The 16,693-nt window shown below is 36.3% G+C and overlaps 1 protein-coding gene across 2 annotated transcripts in view; it reads left to right on the plus strand.

Moving 5' to 3' along the window:
• DIAPH3 (diaphanous related formin 3) overlaps positions 1–16,693 on the plus strand; it is a 256,020-nt gene that overhangs the window by 168,554 nt on the left and 70,773 nt on the right. For both annotated transcript variants that reach the window (XM_074815569.1, XM_074815570.1), the window contains 2 exons: positions 743–907; positions 8,086–8,221. In XM_074815569.1, the coding sequence (XP_074671670.1) occupies positions 743–907; positions 8,086–8,221 (301 nt within the window). The remainder of the gene's footprint in view (positions 1–742; positions 908–8,085; positions 8,222–16,693) is intronic.

Below are 16,693 nucleotides of genomic sequence, written 5' to 3' on the forward strand. Positions count from 1 at the left end.
AATAAACGTAGGGTTTTTTGTTTTGTTTATGTTATGCAGTATTTTGGGGCTGTTTATAAATTGTCTGTCTCTTGTAGAAGTGGTTCTATTGTTCTCACCTCTGATTTAATTAAGTTATATTGGCATTGCAAATATCCTTTAAAAAAGCATAAATACCTAATGTAGCCACCAGGAACAGAAATGAATTCATTGCTGTTGCTACAACAGCATTTTAAAAAAAAGCTGTTAAGATGAAGTTTTAAATCTTTCACCGTTTTTACTTTTAATACTGTTGTTTATTAATATTTCTATTTTTACTCCAGTTTTAGTAGGAACTATACTATTTCTTGATATATTAAAGTATTCAGGTTAGTTACTGGTATCTGTACCTAAATTCCGTGTAAATTGTAATTTTTATACCGAAACCTTTAGTTTCAATAAGGAGACAGTGATACTAAACAAACTACATAGGTGCTTGAAGCTAGATAAGTCCCATACATTTCATTTCATACCAAATTATATGCTAATGGAATAATCTTTAAATTTAAAGTGGTTGAGAAAATTTTATGAAAGCACCCTGATTTATTCATAGGCCTAATATACACAGTAAATACTAGGAAGCATATATGACATGGAAGGAATTCTTTTGATACTTTATTTGATGTAAATGAAAAATGTGTATGAAATGCAGATCATTGTTAAGTAAAAACTGTAGGTTTGACTGGATTCACTGAATATTCTTGAAGCCTTAACAGTAGTGTACAGCTTTCTGGTTCATGCCAAAGAAGATTTTCAGAAACTTTCACTGATGCATGAGAACATGGAAAAACTCTATCAGAATGTGATGGGATATTATGCCATTGATCTAAAGAAAGTTTCAGTGGAGGAGTTTTTAACAGACTTAAACAACTTCAGGACAATGTTCATGGTACAGTCTGGTTTTTTTGTGCCTAATGTTCCTTAGAAATTATTTTTGTAGTCTTTCAGTTACTGAACAAACTAACAATAAGTTTCTTCCTCCTCAAATGGTATCTGATACTCATATCAGAAATATTACTTTGCACATCCTAAATATCCTAAGGATAATGGACTTTTGAATTACTATTTGTGGATTATTTCTTTCTGAAAGAATTGGAAGTTCCTAATAACAATGAATGTAATTTAAAACTGAGCCTGTATAACCTGAAGGGGAAAAACCTGAAACTCTCTACCTTTTTTAAATACAACTGCATTTTCTGTTTAAAGGATGCTTGTTGTTTACTTAAAAATAAATATTCTAACAATTATTCTATATTTATAATGCATGCTCTTCCCACGCAAAATCCAGACCAAAGATTTTATTTCGTTTAATTTTTCTTTCGCCTGCAGCACTTGACCAGTGTCAAAGTTTGTGTCTGTAAGCAGGCTCCCTGCTATGGAAACTCAGAACTCCTTATCCTGTCTTAAAAAAATAGCATATTTTCCTCAAACTTGGTCTGTTTCTAAGGACCTTTAATTTTTGTGATATTAGATTGTTTAGGATTTTAGGTTTTATGCATTTTAAATTATTACTTTCTTCTTTTCCCTTTAAAAAGGATGATTTGGGGGGCGGGGCAAAGAATTATTATTATTTTAAAAATTTGAATTATAGTTCAGAAACAGACATTAGGCTGATCCAGGTTATTGTTGGTTAGGTCCTTTTGTATAGAGCTCAAAACAGTTATAGCCATAATTCACACTCACTGTTAGTTAGCAGAGCTTTGCCTTAGAGTTATCTAAAATAGTCATAGATGTGGAGGTTGGCTCTGTACTTGTATCACAGGGCAGCATCTGCATTATTTATACAAATGTTTGCACATACTAGCTCATCATAAAAGCTTGAGCTATTTTTGAAATCTATTTTTATTGTTCTTTAGGTATTTTTTGAGTCCAAATGCATTTTTATTATGCTTACAAATTTTAATAATAAGGGTTGTTTGTTTGTTTGTTTTTTTAATGCTACCAAAATGTGATTTAAGAGTTTTAACAAAAAACCTTTCTGAAAAGTGAGGTAGAAGTTTCTCACCCAGATATTTCTTTATATGTTTGGAGCCGATTATATATTACTATAAACAGTCGTCTTAGAAAATTTAGGATAATCAGATGTCCTCCAAAATATTACAGGTTCTTTTACCATTGTCAATGTAATTCTTCTGGAAGGAGGACAATTAACTCGATGATATACTGCAGAATACATACTCAAGACAGATATATCCCTCAGTTTAAAATAACCAAACAACTTTGGGAAAGCTGATGGCTATGCAAGTTCAAGATACATTCATAGAGCTCTTACTTAATATTAGTGGGGATTGTTATCTTGGTGAGTTATAACTGTGTTCAGATTGGTAAAGTTAAGGGGGCAGGGAGAGGTTGATTTTGTGTGGAGGTTGTAGCTATTTTCCGTTGGGGTTTTTTTTTAAGCTTTCTTTGCAAAAATAGTTTTTTCTCTTGGATTCTGAACACTTGGCTGGTAAGCAACTCTTTCTCAATGAAGGAATGGAAGAATAAAAAGGCAGGTCCCCAATTGTGTATGAATTTATTAATTTGGATAATGTGGCAAAGGTGACTCGTGTCACATCTGGCTACCTACGATTACATAGCTTAACTTACTGCCTGCACTCCTGCAGGAATGTTATCGGAGCGTGAGCTTTGTGACAGAATCTGGAGCAGCGATCCATCTCATCCCTATTGATCTGTAGAAGGATTCAATTAGTCATTTTACTGTCTACTCCTCGTTGCAGCCTGATGCTTATCATTACAACACGCTTATTTAAGTTGCTTGCATATTTCCCAGTCCTGTTTGGTTTTGCTTCGTTGTTTGTTTTTTTAAATTTTAAATGGATAGGGAAAAATACTTCTTTTGTAGATATTGAGAAAGGGTTTGAAATGTCTGTGTCCATCTATTTTGAGGAAAGTACTTAAGATGGAGTCCATATTTAGCAAACATACTGGAACATGTGAAGATTGGAACATGTAAGGCCTCTGCTACTTCAGAGTTTTAACAGCTAAAAACCTAGAAGTCACCGTTTTCAATCAGAATAATTTTGCTTGGCATGTCACATATGCCAGATTTTTCAACATGGGCATTGATTATGTTTTCCTAACTGATCAGTGCCTAATTTGAAACTCAGGAGTCTGATTTCAAAATTGCTAAATTTTATGAAATATTTGTATTACTTCAATTTCTGATGTTTAAACCACAACTCCCATTTAAATGCTGTAGAATAAGAATTCTAAATTCATCTTTGAGACTCAAGTGGTTATGCTTTACCTTAATTCCCCCATATTTCTTTTCTGTGTTTGTAAAATTAGCACTGATACTAACTCCTGCTTCACAGCAGTTTTATAAAGATAGATTAATTAATTCTTCGAAACAGTTAGATATTATTGATGAACATGATAGAAGAAACCTTGAGGAAAATTAATATTTCTGTCCTGCAGAGCACAGTTTGAAGGCTATATGAAAAAGGTGTGTAGATAAAGCCTGAAACCCCTTATCGTTCAATGACACTAAACAAAATATTGAGTAGCTACTCAGTTTTGAGACTTTTTGGAAAAGATTTTTGACATGTTTAGCGTGAGACACCTGAGGTCTAATTTTCGGAATTGTTTAGCATTGGTCTTGATTACTGACAGAAACTGAAAGTGTCTAGCATCCTAGAAAACTTTGCTCAAAAGACTTTTAAGTTTAGTGCTGAAAAATCATTGGATTCTTAAAAAGTCCAAAACTAAAAGACTACTAAAGTCATCAGTAGATGTGGGAAAGTGTTCAGTCATCCTTGTTGTCGAGCGAGTTGATAATTTACATACAGTACTTACCTACTTATAATACTTTTTTTCATTCTCAGTTAATGAATGTTTAAAAACCATGTTTAAATCTGGAGCCACAGACTTCAGGTTCATAGCTACCTTTGGACTGCATTTTGTATTTTAGTGATACTTGGCAGCTGTGACAGCTATTATTTACACTTTATGAGCACCAAATCTAGAGCACAGTTAGTTGGCCAGATCCAAAAAATGGGTGGAGCACTTTACCTTCAGTGCTTTAACTCCTGAAGCTAAATTCCTGGTACAGTCAGTGGAACATCTTAGATATCAGACACCTCTGTTAACCTCATTCTGTGCTTTCACAGCATCAGAGGTACTGCTAACAGGCTCATTTCTTTCCTTGGAAGGATAGCTTTCTGAAATAAGATGAAGCAATTGTAGTATTTCCTCTTCTTGTGTATGTCTAATGGTTAGAATTTTCTTGCAGTTGCAGGAGAGGGAGGGAAGAGGCCATGAGTGAACTAGTCTTATGTCCATAATAGTACACTAATCATAGGAGTATAGAAATGCCTTTCTCCTAGTGACACTATGTTGCTCTGCAGTAAAAACATAACTTAAACAATCAGAAGAAGAACAACCAAGTAAAAGTTTGTTTCCTAGACTTTACGTATTTTTCTTTTATATTGTGCAAATGCTTGAATAAAAATCAGAAATGATCCTGGAAAGCACAAGAGAGAACCCCAGAATGCCTCCATCTTGGAAACTCTAGGCTTTGGCATGGTATGCAAAAGGCATATACTTTGGTAATTTTTCTGAAAGTTAACTTTGCATACCATGCTGTATGCTGAATGCAATGCAATGCTGCTTGTATATAGCAGAGACGGTCAGACCATGTCTAACTTTTTAGGCCTTTTGAGCAAGGAACTGTTAAGACATTTAATCTTTGAAATGCAAACAGTGTGAGAAACAAACGTTTGTGACAATTCTTGGTATCACAGAATCACAGAATCATCTAGGTTGGAAAGGACCTTGAAGATCATCTAGTCCAACCGTTAACCTAGCACTGCCAGTTTCCAACTGCACCATATCCCTAAGTGCTATGTCAGCCCGACTCTTAAACACCTCCAGGGCTGGGGACTCCACCACCTCCCTGGGCAGCCCATTCCAATGCCTAACAACCCGTTCTGTACAGAAATACTTCCTAATATCCAGTCTAAACCTTCCCTGGTGCAACTTGAGGCCATTCCCTCTTGTCCTATCACTTATTATTTGGTTAAAGAGGCTCATCCCCAGCTCTCTGCAACCTCCTTTCAGGTAGCTGTAGAGGGCGATGAGGTCTCCCCTCAGCCTCCTCTTCTCCAGACTAAACAACCCCAATTCCCTCAGCTGCTCCTCGTAGGACATGTGCTCCAGACCCTTCACCAGCTTCGTTGCCCTTGAATATTGTTAAAACATTTTGCAAAATTGTATAAACATTTTGCAGAACTTTAGACACCTATGTTTTGTGTTGAAAACACACAGAACATATAGGATAGGATTTGGGTCTAGGGCACAGACCTCTAAACATTGGCATCTGTATGTGAGCTTGAGTGTCTAATCTTGTGTTCTAGTCAAGGGAGATGCATACTCAGTACAGTTAATGGCATTTGGAGAGTTGTCTACCTGGTGTCTCAAAGGAGACCTAACAACAGAAGTACCTAGTATACTGGACAGGTGTCTTAAATGATATCCAAGACATCATCAGCTTGAAATTTTAAGTTATGGCACAGAACTTATGGCAGACCAGTGATACTCCGAACCATCCAGTTTGCACTGAATATGAAGGTGTGAGCTACTAAACTGAGCCCAGTTGATCAGTGTGATGAGAAGGGAGGAGTCTGAGTCCTACTGATATTATTTTGGGGGATAAAGTAGATGCAAAGTAGAAATTTCCTTGGTCACTCTGTTAGGAAAGTGTGTAATTTCTGCCAAAATTGTACCTGTGTTTGAGTCCCATTTGAGTTTTGCCCAGCGGTTTATTTTACAGAATGCCCAGTCTGAAAATCAGCAAATAATTTGTTAAAATTAATTCAATCCAGAATTATATCATTTTGTAGTAGGCTTCTCCCCTCCTCCCCCAGTATCAAGAAAATTGACAGAGGTGTCTGTGGAGAAGACAGCGTGGAAGTACAGCTTTGCTTTGTTTAAAAGTCCATTTCATTGTAAATTTTCATGACTGAAAGCTTATTCTTCTCCAGTTATCAAAGACAGGTATTTCCTCACAAGATTTATGTGATTTTTTTTTTTTTCCTTCCTTTGATCACTATCTATTGCAGTGATTCTACAAACAAGGCCTGTGCAAATATTGCTGTAATCCTGTAATGGTTTAAGCCCAGAGGGCAACTGAGCACCACGCAGCCGCTCAGTTCACTCCTTCCCCCTCAGGGATTGGGAGGAGAAAATACAACAAAAGGCTCAGGAACTGAGACAAGGGCAGGGAGGGATGACTTACCAGTTCTGGTCACAGGCAAAAGACAGACTTGATCGAGGAACAAAAAGAACATGAATTTAATTTGAACACCACCACCACTAATTTACCAGTCAAACAGAGGAGGACAGTGAGAAATACAACCACATCTTTAAAACACCTTTCCCCCACCCCTCCCTTCTTCCCAGGCTCAGCTTTGCTTTCGATTTGTCTTCCACAGCAGGGCAGGGGGGCAGGGGATGGGGGTTGCGATCAGTGCATCACGTTTTCTCTGCTGTTCCTTCCCCCTCAGGGGAGGACTCCTCACACTCTTCCCCTGCTCCAGCGCGGGGTCCCTCCCACGGGGCACAGTCCTCCACGAACTTCTCTGACATGAGTCCTTCCCATGGGCTGCAGTTCTTCACAAACTGCTCCAGCGTGGGTCCCTGTCATGGGCTGCAGTCCTTCCAGCAACAGACTGCTTCAGCAAGGGCTTCCCTCAGAGTCCTGGCCTTCTTTGGGCACAGCCACCTGCTCCGGCGTGGGGTCCTCCGCAGGCTGCAGGTGGGCATCTGCTCCAGCATGGACCTCCATGGGCTGCAGGGGCACAGCCTGCCCTCTCACCACGGGCTGCAGGGGAGTCTGCTTCAGTGCACCTCGCCCCCCATCCTCCTTTCTTCCATTGACTTCAGAGTTTGCATAGGTATCTCCCTCACAACTCCTCTTCCTCCTCTCAGGTTTTGTTCTTTAAAAACACTATCACAGAGGTGCAGCCACCAGCACTAATTGACTTGGTCTTGGCCAGAGGCTGATCTGACTTGGAGCCCAGGGAGCTTCCAGAAGCTTCTCACAGGAGCCACCTCTGTAGTCCCCACCCCTGCTACCAAAACCCCGCCACACACAAACCCAACACAAATCCACATTCATCCTGTGCTTTATAGAACTCTTTAGTCCATTCTTACATTTTTTTCTGAGTGCAGGATGGACATTTTTCCCTCTAAAACCAACATGAGACATTAATTATCCCTGCAAATGTGCAGTCTCTGCCTCAGGCCTTGTGAAGATGTTAGCCATTTTGTAGGAGGGGACACTTTGATCTATTGTGAAAGATGAGATTTTTTGTGTAATTGCATTCTGAAAAGAGAAACTTTCTACAATGAAGAATAGGTGCATGGCACTCTACATTTAATGCAAGGCACAAATAATGAAAAGGTAATCCAAAAATAGCTTTGTTAAAAAAATACTGAATGTGACACATTTTTTTTGCTTAATGTCTGAATGTGCAAAATAATGATTTACAAACTCTGAAACTCATAGTTCTGGTTTGGCTTCACTGGAAGCTTTGCAGTACTTATTTATAATTCAAAGTAAACAGTGTTACACGGGTATTAACCAGAAGGCAAGAATTTATAAACCCAGTGAATTAATGCATATGTGGATAAGAAGAAGAAAAATGCACAACTAAGTCACCCAAGCAGCTTTGTTTGCTATACTGGCAGCATGAGAAAGCATAAATGTTGGAAGTATTCTAGAAATACAAGTAGTAACATGCATACAGTTTTGTAAAACCAGTTGGTTTAGATATTTTAAGTTCCTTCTACATTAACATGTGTATTCTTAAGAGGTATTTCTTGCTGAATTTATAATCCCTATTTAGGGGCAATTGATATGCTTTTAATGTATTTATTCTGAATTTGCTTACTCTTCTGAATAAAATGTACTAAAGATGGAATGTAAAATATTTATTTGGCTTGATAATTTAAGGTTAGTTAGGAGATGTGATTTTAAAGCTTTTTTCTTTGTTTCTTAAGGTTCGGTTTTGTTTTTTGCTAAGACTTCATTTTTGATGGAGCACTATTACTTTTCTTTTGTAGCAAGCAGTAAAGGAGAATATGAGAAGAAGAGAAGCAGAAGAAAAACAGAGGCGTGCTAAAATAGCTAAGGAGAAAGCAGAGAAAGAAAAACAAGAGAGGCAACAAAAGAAAAAGCGTTTGTTAGAAATGAAAACAGGTAAGTAATGTAGCAAATGCATTTTACCTAGCATTTTACTGGAAATACAGCTGCTGTTTTTTCATTATCTGAATGTGCTATGAGAAAAGACAAAATAAATGAATGATTCTCACCAATTAAAGTTTACAGCAAAGCAGTTCTTAATATTTTTTTTTTTGTTAATTAGCTTCTCTAATTACCTGTTTTTCTCAAGCTATTTTAGAACTCATAATGCTTCTTTGTATTTTTCCATTAGAATATATGGAACCTTGTGTGACCAAGTATAAGTTCAGTTATGCTCCTGAGAGCATAACTGAGAACAAACATTTTCCAAATCACAAAGCCATGTTCTTTCTTTAACTAAGGTTACATATTCATTTTTGTTCTTTTTCGAGAATAAGCCCTTCCTGAAGTATTCTGGATTTTTCTTTGAGTATGTCAATTGTTATTTCAATAGGTCCTGATTGAAACACCTTAAAAGGAACCTCAGACATGCATTTTTAAAGTTACTAATTTATGCTGTGTTGGCTTTTGTACCAAAAGAGATGGCAGACACTGTGAGTTCTCTGTTATTAAAAAAGATTTCTGATGATCCTCTATACTGCTATATTTTATCTTAGGCTGAGCTTCTGGAAACCTTCAAAATAATACATGAGCTACTGTGCAAATTATTGTGAGCTACTCTATTTTTTTCTTCTAAGCAAATTTTGTTAAACAGTTCCCCACTCAAACCCCAATTGGCACCTTTGGCATAAATTATTATCTGTGTCTTCCATGTTTCACTAATAGCCAGAGTAGGTGTGTTTAGTTTTTGAGATTCTTCAGAACACAAGTCTTTGGTTTATTTTCATAAGAACATACATCCATGCCTTGAGGTGTGAAACTAAAGCTTTCTCTTAAGATGGCAAACCAGACGGCTGCCCTCTGAACACAGAATTTCCAATTCTTTAGATGTAAATTCAAGACCCAATCAGAAAACTACCAGCAACAATCTGTTTAAAGCTCACAGAAGACAGAGGAGGCTGCAGAAGACTAGGAAAGGGTAAAACTGGTATCTGTATTCATGCATAGTTGGAAGTGTTTCAAAAGAGGTTAGATACTCTTCTCCCACACACGTTGTATGTATGACTGATGGTGCTTTGGATGGAAAATTGATAAACTCCTCTCAAGTCCTGTTCTTAATAATGTCATGTTCAGGCTTTCCAGAATACAGGTGCCAACATTACAGACTTCTGAGTCATATACCCACACATGTATGTAGGCCTCTGGTAGTTAAACCTACTGCTTCAGCTAATGTAGTGGGGAACTATGTACTTGTCCTCTATAGATCAGCTAGGTCATTAAGTAAATAGCTGCTTTGTTGCTTAGTAGGTTGGTTTTGTTATTAAATCATATAAGTGTACAGAAAGACATTTCTTGCTCTTGTTAGTGGCCACTTAAGGTTCAGTCTGGAATGACTGATCTAAACAACAGCAGATGGGAAAGATGATGTTAGGATCACCTGAAGCTATAAATGTCTTGAGCCTGATATTCACTAAATAAGCCACTGATGAGTTGTTTTCTGTTCTGCAGAGCTTCTTATAAGGTTTCTTGTGCTTGTTTGCATCATCATTTTAAAAGTCTATTAAAAACTCCAGATTCTGGCAGTGGAAAGCACCTGTGGTAGATTTGTTTGTCAGGAAGGACAGCAACAACAATATGAAAATTGGGTTTTTATGATTTATTTTATTTTGGCAGTCTTATCAAAACTGTATTTACTAATTGAAGAGGCATAATGTTGCTCTGATGCTAATGGAAGAGTAGCATAGACATTCAATGGTTTTTTTTTTCCTTTTTTTACCTCTTTTTTTTTTTTTCCCTAGCTGTAACTAGTTCATTGAAAGGCTGTCTTCTCGTTACAAATCTGTAAATCAGTCACAAAATGTTTACGTCTGACCTGCTGACAAATTTCTAACCAGGTTCTCCCCTGTCAAAATACCAAAACACTCTTACCTGGAGTATGGCTGTGGAGTAACTGATTTTTGCTGCATATCATTTCTTTATATGGTGACTAGATCAGATGTTGGATCTGTAGAAACATTATTTCAATTATTGCTTGAACGAAGTAGCTGAAAACTTATTGATGTCACCATCCCAGAAATTATTTCCTGGGATTCAAACAGGTGCATACTTGAAGAGAAAAGATTAGAGTACGTACTAACTGGTTCTTCAAGATTATTTCTTTCTCAGTGAACAGATCATAGTGTACTCTATATTTCCACTCTTCATTTTTCAGTAACATTGCTTTTTAACTGAAAATGACCTGAAGGTTAGGGATGCCTGTGTATCACTGTGCTACTTGAGACTTTCTTAATGGTTTCTCTTAAACTTTTTAAAAAAACAGCGACATCGAAAAAAACAACCCCACTTTACTGGACTGACAAACATTAATAGCAGTGGTCGTGCTAATAACTTACTCTTATGCATTATTTGTCATTATCATTACAAATTAGTTCTTATCTATCAATCATTACCACTACATATTCAAAGCAGTCAGTCCTTAACATCTGTGTCCTAAACTTGATGTGAATATAGAGTCCCACAGAGTTGATACTGTAGAGTTGGCAATAATGGCCACCAGCGATGGTCTTAGTTGACAAGAAGACATGTTGAAACCTGAGAGGTCTTCTGCAACAGAAGCTAGAACTGAAGGGGCTATATTTTTTTTTTCTCCTCTACGATACTCTCTTCCCTTCCCCATGACCAATTTGGGATCTTACCCTTTTATAAAATGTTTTAGTTTCCAGACAGTTCATGTCTACGTCTAGATTACAGGATGCAAAATCCTTCAGGGGGTGTTAATTCCCCAAGCCACAGCTGTGCCTTCAGCTAGACGTTTTTCCCTTGCTTAGCGGCTGCTGCTTTTCTTAATGTGAAAGCAGTCTTTTCCTAGTCTTTAAGGTTGTGCTTTATTTCAGTGACCATTAATTGGCCATTAGTGATGTTTATGGTTCTGGAGCTTCTGCTTTCAGACTGTGCCTGTACCTTTCAAGTCCCAAGATGCTATCCAATGCTTAAACAGGATTTATATCATCATCCTAAGCTGCTTTTGTAAACCACTGGTCTTATTTACAACATAGACATTTAACCTGTCCTAGATTCTCCTTTGTTCTTGGAGTCCTTTTCTTTGGATTTCTTCAACTTTCATCTGCTTTTGGAAGTTAATTGAAAAGTAGGGTTTTGTTGCCTATGGTGCCACCTTCAGCTGCATAAGGTGGAGGAAAGAGTGATTAATTTCTTCACATAAAAAGCTATTTGGGGGGTATTGCTGACTTTTTTTGCATTCACAAAAACTTAAGACCTTAGAGAAATATGTATCAAAATACAAATTACTATTAACATCTACCAAATACTTGAGTTGAGTCAATAAATTGCTTATAGCATATTAGGACTCTATTATACCAGGTTTGACCAACACTACGTAGACTGTATTAGCCCAAAAGGAAAATTATTCTAGATTTTAGGTAACTCCTGATTTTTAGCTTAAACTATTTTGGAGGGAGAGGGAGAATTCCTTCTGGATGAAAACAATAATTTCATCTCTAGCAACTGAGATTTACTAGAAGCATGAGATCCAAAGTGGTCCTAAAATATACTAGCCTTCCCATAAACTGTGGTAGTCTTTCTTAGGCGATATTATTCCTTTGATATACAGGTGACAACTTAGCCATCTATATCACAGCTTACACTGTCTTCCATACCTCTGCATCAGGCTGCCTTTGAAATACTGTTACACCAAGTTCAGTGTTGATATGGTTATTTTCTAAAATTAGATAAATATTTATACTGTGTGATAAATCTTCATAGAGTTTTCAGTTTGAATTTTTTAATATTTCATATATAAATATATCAATATTTTGTAGATAGTGAAATATGTAGTGATTATGAATATACAGTATAGCATCTTTCAGAAAAACAGAATTTTAGGTAGGCATTATAATATAAATTTGGACCTCTGTTAATAAGACCATAGATTTTTGTTATTATATGGAATAGTTTGATTTACTTTCTTGCAAGTATTTTTTTTTGAGATTTGGACCTGAAGCCAATGTCAGATTTAGATCCCTCTGAATTGTAATTTGCTAAAATCCTAAATCTCTACTTTACATCTTAGATAGCGACACCTACATGTTGTAACAATCACAGCTGATAATAGGCTGAGAGTCTTAAGTTTACATAATAAAAATATCAGTTCCATATTTTCCTTTCAGCTCCATCTTAACTTGAAAAGTATGTGGAATTCAGTAAAAACTTTGAATGTCTAAGCAGTGAATGATATTTGGTATTCAGAAATTTATGATAATAAAATCTGTCCTCTAAATACTCTCTGGGCTACAAAATGATATTCATCATGAGATGCTTTGTCAATAAGATTGCTTTACTTGCTTCTGTGAAGCCAGTTCAAACTATCACATACTATCGTTCCAAAGGTAAATAGCCAGTGGAAGGGGATCTTTATGTAAATGCCACTTGTCTGCATACTATTAACATTCAGATACATACTTTCTCATGCTGTTCAGATTCTCAGTAGAAAGCACACTAATCAATTATTTTGATCTTATCACAGTGTAAAGAATTCTATAACTGTGATAACACCAGCTAAATTTATTGTAATATAATTGAGAACTCCATCATTGTGGCATCTTCATTGTGTCTTACTTTGAATACTATTTAAGTAACAAGCCACTTTAATCAGTGGTTATTTACAAAGGCTGCCCTTTCTTACACAAAAGCAGTGAAGTGATGCCAAAATGATGTCCTAAACATCTGATTTCCAATCCAGAATATTAGTTCATTTTCAATTGTGTTACTCAGTTTCACTTTTATTACAACTAACTGGTTTTAAATCCATGTTTCAGTTCATTTAGACAGTTATGACCTTATTTACAGTCAATTTTGCAGCATTTACTTTTGCAGGTTTTATATTGTTTACCTGGTTTTGGAAAAAAGCATTCATGTGTCCCAAACTTTCTAAGAGTGTTTTAGGTTTTGGTTCTTCAAACATTTATTACTTTATTACTGTCTGCTAAGTTGTGCAATGTGAATATTTTCATCAGTTGTGTAGGGTTCTGCAAAACAAAAGGACACCATGGATCCCAGCACTGACAATTTAAACAAAATACTAAATGCAATTAGATAATTAAAATTCAGATTCCAACAGATAAAATGCTTGCCTTTGAAATAAATTAAAATTCCCCAAACCTTCCTATATTAGTAGGTACACTCAAAGACCTGATTTTCTTTCCCTAGCCCAAGTTTATAAGGCCTCCATTTTATTAATTTCTTCTCACTGGGAGAGGAGAATCAATTCTTAATAGTATTCCTTTCCTCTGAGGGGGGTGAAGGACTGCAAATGTTGCAGATTATTAAAATCTGCTCATGTTCCATCACAACTGAGATGACATCACTAGTTTCTAACATATGTTTGTAATTTGTTGTTTTAAAATGTTAGCTGAGCTACTTTCCTGAAAAAAAAAAAAAAAAACCAAGTTTTGGACAATAGTAGTTTATTGCTAGATTTTGGGGCATTTAGGTATATGTTTTGTGCAACTAAATTTACTGTGAAGGGGACAAATGATCTGCTAATGCTATAAGTGGAGAAATTCTGAGGGTATAATGTTAATATCCAACAACTGTTTTGTGTAAGGGCTTTCTTCTCTAGGGAGTTTTCCCTTTTGGAATTTCAAGTGCTCCATTCATCTCGGTTACTCCCTTTCCAGCTGTCCCATGAATGCCTCCACTTATCCTCAAATTGGACCCTTTTCACCAAGAGGATTCCTGAGGTCACTTTTTGTTACTTAGATTTATTCTTAAGGATCACTTTTATTATGAGGCCAGTGGGGAATAAATCTGTTCTGTAACTGTGAGAAGTGTAACTTCTTTCTCTAACATTAAATAACAATGAGCAGAAAGAACTGTGGGACCTTATAGAGTTGCCTACTCAGTACTTACTCATGTTAATCCTTAGTGGGCAGTTGACAGTAAGCCACAACAACCTTGGAGAGTAGATCTAATTTTGCTTTATGCCCGTTAAAAAAAAGAAAAGTCCTGTATATGAGAAACAAGTTGTGACAGACATTGACTACAACTCCACCGGAAAGGAAATATCACCTGATATGTCACTAAATATCAAAGTTGTTTTTCAGCTGCAATTATATTGATTTGACAGTAAAGTATAAATCGGGGTAAATTACTGAGATCACATGTTCCCTCAAGAATATTTGTCACATTATAAATTATATGTTCAGTTAAAAAAAAAATCTGGCCTGAGAAACAATGTGTGATACATCCGCTGGAGAAGCCACAGCAAAAGATAAGATTCAGCAAAACCTTACCAAGTCTCACACTGTAGGATGTTCAGGAAATTGGATGTTTTTAGTACAAAAAAAGTAGAACTGATCTGGATGTATATTAATTAAAACCCAACAACTAATAGTCACAAGTCATGTTCTAACAAGATCTCAAAGGTGCTAAATCGTCTGAAGCATGGAGGTGTAGTTCATGCACTTGGCAACCCATGGGCTCAGAATGCAGCAGCTGCTATTTGTTTGTACTAAGTAGTAGCTCCAAAAGAACAAGATGTTTAGAAGAAACAATTATTTTTCTTTCTGAAAATTTTACTTAGAAGTGGAAGCTTTGGAGATAGTAGCTGAAAGGCATTTGTGAAACTGAGATTTACACAAAGGCCTTGAAAAAATAAATAGCAGCTGTATTTGGGAGAGAGAGAAATAGTCAAAACAAACAGAACTTTTGAAAAGATTAAGGGTCATTAAAGTAATGTCTGTAGATAAATACCCTCATAAGACTTGTCATTTATGTTTGTAGCAGTAAAATTTCTAAACAAATGTGAAAAGAATGGTGCAAGCTTAAAATGGCATTACCATCAAAAAAAATTACAATCTTTGAAGCCATCTTTGGGATTAAGAGCTCTAGCATTTATGCAGATAGTAGGTTCGGGTTTGTGTAAGCATTTCTTACTCCAAATCCTACCTCACATCTCCTCCATAAGGAGGTAGACATCAGAGTCTTCTTTAAACTCTCACTCCTGCTATGTGTAAATGCTTTTATTCTTTCTGTTTTTTCTGAATCTTCGAAAGTTTCTTCTCTCAAGTTGCAGAGGAGAGGAGGAATAAATATCTTTACCAAAGCATTGGAGGGTATGCTTTATTTTTACTTTCCTTACTCCAGGGTTGTAAAAGAGCCAAGAACCTCCTCTGTCATTGTTGGAAAGCTAGCAGAAAAGAAGGTCATGTCTCTGACTCTTTCTTCAAACTGAGTTTGCTGCTGCTTCTATTTCTATGCTGTTCACTGTGACGCTTATCTTCATTCAGCAATACCTCAGTGGTTGTACAGAAGTACAGTCTTGTTACTGCATACCAAAATATTCTTGCTCTGAAGCTTGCTGACAGAAGTTACTTGATTTTTCTGGCAGCTTCTATCCATTGAAAGCTGTTAAATGCAAATACAAAGTCTTTGAATCACAAACTGCTGGAGACCAAGAAACCATTTTTGAAATGTCATGACATATTTATCCTGTCCTTTTTATAGATGTTTGCCATTGGCTACTAGTGCATGAGGGATTCAGGGCTAAGTGGACCTTTGATCTGATCCTCCTGGGTATCCTTGTGCATTTATAGCCACCCAAACAAAAGGGTCTTGTCCACCCAAATCTGTCCGGAAGCTTTCCTTTGACTAAGTTCAGACATGTAATCCAGTCAGAACTTTATCACTGCATGAGTGAGAAATTATATAACTTTTAAATTTCCTTCAACCCCTCATCTCTGTAGCACAACTGTCAGTATGAGTAATCATTGTGTATATTTTATGATTTATTGCTTGTTTATAAATTTGAATGGAAATAGTAATGTCTTTCCCTGTGCTCAGTGAACTCCTTCAGGGGCACACAGTAACGAAGAGGCAAGGTGTTCACATATATTGTGTTCAGCTACATATATTCTTATAAGAAACTATGTTCAGTTAAGAATACTACTGGAGTGGTTCTAACTGCTTTCTAAATTAAATTGTAATTGATATGTCTCAATAATAGATTTTTTTTTCCCCCCCTCTGTGAAACAACCCTAGTGAAAACACTAGTTTTTGGCTAGTCTGATAAACAGACTGGTTGCAATCTTGTCAGTGTCATTGGAATTAGAGCTGTGATGTGTAAAGAAAGAAGAAAAATCATTCATTAACAGTAAAACTTATTGACTGACTTCATATGTAGCTAACAGTTCTCACTATTAGCTGTCCTATCAAATCTTAATCTTAGGTAAGAGTACATAAGGTTGGTCTGTTTTAGTTATGAGTAAGTATAAGCAACTAAAGCTTAGCATTCTGCTTAATTTAGTAGTTTTATTTTTCCACTAAAAAAGCAGAGTATACCTACTGAATATAAAAAGGGCTATAAGAAAATTTTGTCTTTAAACTGGCTTTTAAAAAATATTATCAGGTAAT

The sequence above is a fragment of the Strix aluco genome, chromosome 2 (assembly GCF_031877795.1).
Source record: "Strix aluco isolate bStrAlu1 chromosome 2, bStrAlu1.hap1, whole genome shotgun sequence".
NCBI classification, from domain to species: domain Eukaryota; kingdom Metazoa; phylum Chordata; class Aves; order Strigiformes; family Strigidae; genus Strix; species Strix aluco.